Genomic DNA, 7226 nt, shown 5'->3' on the forward strand with positions numbered 1-7226 from the left:
GAGGCATGATAACACAATGAATTTAGAAAGATAGCTTGATGAAAATATAAAATTAGCATGTGAATTTGGAGGATTGAAGTTGGGCTTCTAAGTTACTCTATTAAGAATGATCCAGGGGCTGCTATAGGGACTTTCAGGAATCGCTTAACGCTATTGAGGGTTAAATATGGAGGGTCCTTGGGCTGTGAAATTTTGAACCATTTGGGTTTGTTCAAGCCTGAAACAAAGCAGCAGATTTGGGTGTCTCGCATCATGGTTTAGTGCTGGAACATTATAGTGTTTGCATAAGAACATAGAATCAAAGAAGTAGAGAAAGGATTAACAAGGACTGACATTTGATTTTATGGTTTTACCTTGAAGAACTTTTGATGAATGTTTGAAGGACATTCTAGGGAATGTTTGGGGCTTTAAAGAGACATGATCAGGTCATCAAAAGGTTGGAATCATAAAACAATATTGAAAGCTATGGAAAACTTTTCTTTTGAGAGTATGAAATATGGAGCAAGGATTGGAGGGTTTTATAGAGATTTTAAAGTCACTAAATGAATGGTTTGAAGATCTCTGAAATCAAGATTCTAAGAGATATTGGAAAGATTTGCACAATAGTTGACTTCTACTAAATCTCTAGGAGATTTTGTAGGTGTTTTTAGGGTTTGAAGAAAAAGAAAGGGTCCTACTAGAGACACCACCCAAAATCAAAAACACCCACCCAATCCGCCACCCATCAGGCGATCCGCCACACATCACAGGTTTTTTTCTTATTATGTCAAAGTGATTTGTCTTATTATGTCTGTACCCGATCCGCCACATATTGAGTGATCCGCCACAGACCTCATACACGTCAACCTCGGACTATCAAATCAGTCAAACCTCGTACATGATATGCCACAGATCGGGCGATATGCCACACATTAAGTCAATAACTGAATTTGAAGGTTTCCGTCTCCCTTTCTCTATATATTTGAAGGATTCCTCAATTTGTGAAAATATAAAAACAAGTATCTAACCTAATATTTGTTAAAATATATAAAGATAATGTCGTTGTATGATATTTTGTTTGGTGACGGGAACGACGAGCAGTCGGGCTATGCATATAACGATCAGCCGGAGCAGTCGGGCTTGCCATATTTGAATGAACTTCCAGACTCGAACCATGAGCGGGGCTATGAAAATATAGAGCAATATGACTTACCAAATCCTGAACAGGTTATTTAGTGTATTTATATAGTACAATAGCGCGTTAGTTATTTTTTAAATATTATACGTTGCCATTATATTTTATCAGGGGTATATCATATACGGCGGTAGTCACCCTTCCTGGCCGAAGGATAATAGGACATCGCCGAATACATATGATGCCAGACTCGAGGAGCCTTATGGTTAGTCTTCACTGCTATTACATGTAGACGATCCGTATTACGGAACCCATAATTCATACCAGTTACCTTTAGGGGAGCAACCATACATGTCAAGACCAGTTACGAGCAACGTCGTTGATGGCATTCAAGAGGCTCACGGCGAAGGAGGAGATGACGATGTTGATGATGAATATGATGATGATGATGATGATGATGGTGATGGTGATCGTTACATAAAGAAGACGAAATTTTCCTATGTAACTGATAATGTATGACCTATGTTTTTTTTAACTTATTGTTATTCCTTTTCAACACGTTACTAAATATTACTTTATTTAAATTGCTTGATATCAGTATTTGTATTCTCTTGATGAGTTGGTGGATTTGGTTAAGAAGACAGGACGGGAGCATGGTTGTGTGATCTCTGTCCAACGTTCAAGGAACAAAAGTGTTGAACTTGTATGCAACCGAGGTGGGGAACCAAAACTCAAGGCAAGGGAGAGGCATACCGGGAGTATTTAAAGGGGTTATCCATTTAAAATTTTCGGGAGGTACAACGCAGCAGGTGATTGTTGGAAGCTAGAGGTTGTCAACGAGACGCACAACCACGATCCCGTTCTATTTGAGGATGGGCGCCTAGCTCTAAGGAAACTGACCGACGAGGAAATTGATATGGTTGTGACGTTACACAGGCAGGGTCTGAGACCTACTAAATTAAGGCAGCCATAAAGGAACGCTTTCCCGGTAACAAATGTATTACTAGTGACATATACAACGTCGTGAAGCTCGTTGATGACCATGATAAATTGGTGACACCCCCATGCATGTACTTTTTATAAGAATATTATTATTTTGTAAAACTCATTTTAATATATATTAATTTGAATATATATTATCTGGTTTTGTCATATAATATATATATATATTCTGTAAGATTTAATAAGAATATTATTTATAATATTATCTTATTAAATTATTTTTATTATAATACTGATATTTAATAAGTATATTTGTAATATTTGGTAATTTTTTGTTAAACCTAACATAGGTACTTGAAAACTTTCTTCAAACCCATGGGTTTACCTTTTAAACATGGGAGAATCCTTCCACCAACAGGACGGAGAATGTTTTCTTCTGTCATGAGAAGTCGCATACCATGTGGCGTGCGTTCCCAGATTTGTTGTTGTTTGACACGACGTACAACACCAACATGTATAAGTGGCTGTTTGTTCAGTTTGTTGGTGTGACGTCGACATCAAAGTCTTTCTGTATTGCGCACGCGGTTAGCTTTAGGCAACAAGAGTGTAACTTCACATGGGCCCTGGAACGACTTAAAGATATGCTCAACAATTGTAGGGAGCTGCGTGTGATCCTGACTAACATGGACCAAGCCTTGATGAAATCCGGTGAAACAGTCTTTCCCGAAGCTACCAAAAACCTTTGTAGGTGGCACATCACACAGAACTTAAAGAAAAAACATAAAAGTCTTTTTCAAACATATATCTTTGAATCCTTCTCTTACTGGTGGAAAGTACTGTACGAGTCGCCAACAAAATCTATGTACGACTACAACTGCGGTCAAATGGAAGCAACGTTAGTTGGGCACGGTAGACGTGGTAAGTATTTGTCCCGTATATATACACATGATTTTAGATTCTAGTTGTACATTGCCTAAATTGTTCTTTTTCTATTTGTTTGTAGAGACTTGGTATTATATTCGCGGCAACTGGTTGGATCCATACAAAGATAAGTTCGTGTCCTGCTGGATTGATGACCGACTAAACTTCGGCGAGCATACAACAAACAGAGTAGAGGGCCAGCACGCGAACTTGAAGAGATACCTTCCGGGGCCGAACAATTCGCTAGACTCTATTGCGGCGTTTGCCCTTGAAATGGTGAATTCCCAAATGGAAGAAATCGGTGCGACCCTTGAAGACTCCCGTGTTAGGATCAAGAAGTACCATAAGTTGACTTTGTTTAATAAGCTACATAATAGGGTGTCAATTTTTGCTCTCGCTAAACTTGACAAAGAGCTGACTTTTCTTGACACATTGCAAGATACAGGGGGTTCGTGCGACCACCGGTTAAAAACATCATGGCGCTTGCCGTGTTCTTGTAAGCTTAACTGGTACACTATTAACAATATACGTATTCCATTAAAAGACATAGACCCCTTTTGGAGGAAGCTCGATTTCAGTCCGGAGTTTGTTCGATACGAAGAACCAGACTATAAAGCGGAACTGGAAGATGTGAAAAAACAAGTTCTTGGACTAAACAACCGAATGCAAAAAAAAAGCCTATTCTCAAAGATAATGTTTGTTCTTCAACGAGGAGGAGCCTGAAAAACGAGAGGACCCTCGGGGGCGTCCAAATCTAAACTAACCAGCCAAAAAAAAAGAAACCCCTAGACAGAGCTCGTACTCCCCGTCCCCGTGATTTGATCCCCACAGACACAGCTCGTACTCCCCGTCCCCGTCAACCGATCCTTACAGACACAACTCGTACTCCCCTTCCCCGTCAACTGATCCTTACATACACACATCGTACGCTCCGTCCCCGTTATTTGATCCCCACATATAGAGCTCGTACGCCCCGTCCCCGTCATTTGATCCCCACAGACACAGCTCGTACGCCCCGTCCCCGTCATTTGATCCCCACAGACACAACTCGTACACCCCCTCCCTGTCACGGGAACCAACACCCGAAACCCCACCGATTTGTTGTCGTGTTCCCAGTCTCAGTCTCAGCCCCCGTTTAAGATAGGTAAAGCACTGAAAATCTCATCTAAAAAGCAACAGACCGCAACCGACCTTGTTTTCCCATTACTACGTAACCCAAAGCACGTCCCAGTCATAGAAAAGTATACGCACCTCATTCCCACCTGAGCATTACCGTTCATCTCCGGAATAAGTGATGTAAAGCAAGATGGTAATTGCGATTTCCGAGCAATCGCTCTCGGTTTAGGCATGCGTCAAATAGACTGGAAGGACGTTAGAGCACGCATGAGGAATGAGATGGACACTAACCAATCATGGTGGAGGCACAGGTTGAACTACGAGACAACCGGTAATTATGATACGGTTCGTGATTCGCTAGACTACTCGACGTCTGCTTTATTCCAGCAAAAGAGCAGCTGGTTTACGGTACCTGGGCACGGACACATAGTGACTCAAACGTATGAGTGTGTTTTAATCAATCTCCATCTGACTTCCAGTGAGAGTTACTTCCCTATGAGAATGAGTCCGGAACCACTATCTCAGATTCCAGTGATAGCTATCTTAAATGTTAAAGATCATCATTGGCTCAACATACAATTAGAAGGGAATTTCCCCGTGCCGCTACCAGCAAGTCAATGGGAAGGATACGTCAATGAGGCGGCACACGAATGGAAGTCTTTGTATGAAGATCGTATAAAAGAGTATCTACGAATAAGGATAATAGGACATCGCCGAATACATATGATGCCAGACTCGAGGAGCCTTATGGTTTGTCTTCGTAGCTGTTACATGTAGACGATCTGTATTACGGAACCCATAATTCGTACCAGTTACCTTAAGAGAGCAACCATACATGTCAAGACCAGTCACGAGCAACGTCGTTGATGGCATTCAAGAGGCTCACGGCGAAGGAGGCGATGACGATGTTGATGATGAAGATGATGATGATGATGATGATGGTGATCGTTACATACGGAAGACGACATTTTCCTATGTAACTGATAATGATGACCTATGTTTTCTTTTTAACTTGTTGTTATTCCTTTTCAACACGTTACTAAACATTACTTTATTTAAATTGCTTGATATCAGTATTTGAATTCTCTTGATGAGTTGGAGGATTGGGTTAAGAAGACAAGACGGGAGAATGGTTGTGTGATCTCTGTCCAACGTTCAAGAAACAAAAGTGTAGAACTTGTATGCAACCGAGGTGGGGAACCAAAACTCAAGGCAAGGGTGAGGCATACCGGGAGTATTAAAAGGGGTTGTCCATTTAAAATGTCGGGAGGTACAACGCGGCAGGTGATTCTTGGAAGCTAGAGGTTGTCAACGAGACGCACAACCACGATCCCGTTCTGTTTGAGGAGGGGCGCCCGGCTGTAAGGAAACTGACCGACGAGGAAATTTATATGGTTGCGACGTTACATAGGCATGGTCTAAGGCCAACTAAAATTAAGGCAGCCATAAAGGAACGCTTTCCCAGTAACAAATGTATTACTAGTGACATATACAATGTCGTGAAGCTCGTTGATGACCAAGATAAAATTGGTGACACCCCCATGCAGGTACCTTTTGTAAGAATATTATTATTTTGTAAAACTCTTTTTAATATATATTATTTTGAATATATATTATCTGGTTTTGTCATATATAAAATATATATATATATATATATATATATTGTAAGATTTAATAAGAATATTATTTATAATATTATCTTATTATATTATTTTTATTATAATATTGATATTTAATAAGTATATTTGTAATATTTAGTAATTTTTTGTTAAACCCAACATTGGTACTTGAAAACTTTCTTCAAACCCATGGGTTTACCTTTTACACATGTGAGAATCCTTCCACCAACAGGACGAAGAATGTTTTCTTCTGTCATGAGAAGTTGCATACCATGTGGCGTGCGTTCCCAGATTTGTTGTTGTTTGACACGACGAACAACGACATCAAAGTCTTTCTGTATTGCGCACGCATTTATCTTTAGGGAACAAGAGTGTAACTTCACATGGGCCCTGGAACGACTTAAAGATATGCTCAGCGATTGTAGGGAGCTGCGTGTGATCCTGACTAACATGGACCAAGCCTTGATGAAATCCTGTGAAACAGTCTTTCCCGAAGCTACCAAAAACCTTGTAGGTGGCACATCATACAGAACATAAAGAAAAAACATAAAAGTCTTTTTCAAACATATATCTTTGAATCCTTCTCTAATTGGTGGAAAGTACTGTACGAGTCGCCAACAAAATCTATGTACGACTACAACTGCGGTCAAATGGAAGCAACGTTAGCTGGGCACGGCAGACGTGGTAAGTATTTGTCCCGTATATACACATGATTTTAGATTCTAGTTGTACATTGCCTAAATTGTTCTTTTTTTATTTGTTTGTAGAGACTTGGTATTATATTTGCGACAACTGGTTGGATCCATACAAAGATAAGTTCGTGTCCTGCTGGATTGATGACCGACTAAACTTCGGCGAGCATACAACAAACAGAGTAGAGGGCCAGCACGCGAACTTGTAGAGATACCTTCCGGGGCCGAACAATTCGCTAGACTCTATTGCGGCGTTTGCCCTTGAAATGGTGAATTCCCAAATGGAAGAAATCGGTGCGACCCTTGAAGACTCCCGTGTTAGGATCAAGAAGTACCATAAGTTGACTTTGTTTAATAAGCTACATAATAGGGTGTCAATTTTTGCTCTCGCTAAACTTGACAAAGAGCTGACTTTACTTGACACATTGCAAGATACAGGGGGTTCGTGCGACCACCAGTTAAAAACATCATGGGGCTTGCCGTGTTCTTGTAAGCTTAACTGGTACACTATTACCAATATACGTATTCCATTAAAAGACATAGACCCCTTTTGGAGGAAGCTCGATTTCAGTCCGGACTTTGTTCGATACGAAGAACCAGACTATAAAGCGGAACTGGAAGATGTGAAAAAACAAGTTCTTGGACTAAACAACCGAATGCAAAAAAAAGTCTATTCTCAAAGATAATGTTTGTTCTTCCTTGGAAATCAAACGAGGAGGAGCCGGAGAAACGAGAGGACCCTCGGGGGCGTCCAAATCTAAACTAACCAGCCAAAAAAAAGAAACCCCTAGACAGAGCTCGTACTCCCCGTCCCCGTGATTT

General features: G+C 40.5%; 1 protein-coding gene across 1 annotated transcript; it reads left to right on the forward strand.

Moving 5' to 3' along the window:
- Window positions 1–2514: 2514 nt before the first annotated feature.
- LOC143618214 (protein FAR-RED IMPAIRED RESPONSE 1-like) lies at window positions 2515–3700 on the forward strand. The gene is made up of 2 exons (XM_077090511.1): window positions 2515–2974; window positions 3060–3700. Exons 1-2 carry the CDS (start codon window positions 2515–2517, stop codon window positions 3698–3700), a joined length of 1101 nt encoding a protein of 366 aa, XP_076946626.1.
- The last annotated feature ends 3526 nt before the right edge of the window (window positions 3701–7226 follow it).

The sequence above is a fragment of the Bidens hawaiensis genome, unplaced genomic scaffold, assembly GCF_021521415.1.
Source record: "Bidens hawaiensis isolate Kalapana, Puna unplaced genomic scaffold, B.hawaiensis_p1.1 tig00065383_1, whole genome shotgun sequence".
Taxonomy (NCBI): Eukaryota; Viridiplantae; Streptophyta; class Magnoliopsida; order Asterales; family Asteraceae; genus Bidens; species Bidens hawaiensis.

Excerpts from the sequence above, each read along its gene's own strand:
- LOC143618214 (XM_077090511.1), top strand. The coding sequence starts at position 2,515 with ATGTGGCGTGCGTTCCCAGATTTGTTGTTGTTTGACACGACGTACAAC. Across the intron at positions 2,975-3,059 it reads AGTTGGGCACGGTAGACGTG|AGACTTGGTATTATATTCGC; the intron begins GTAAGTATTTGT and ends ATTTGTTTGTAG.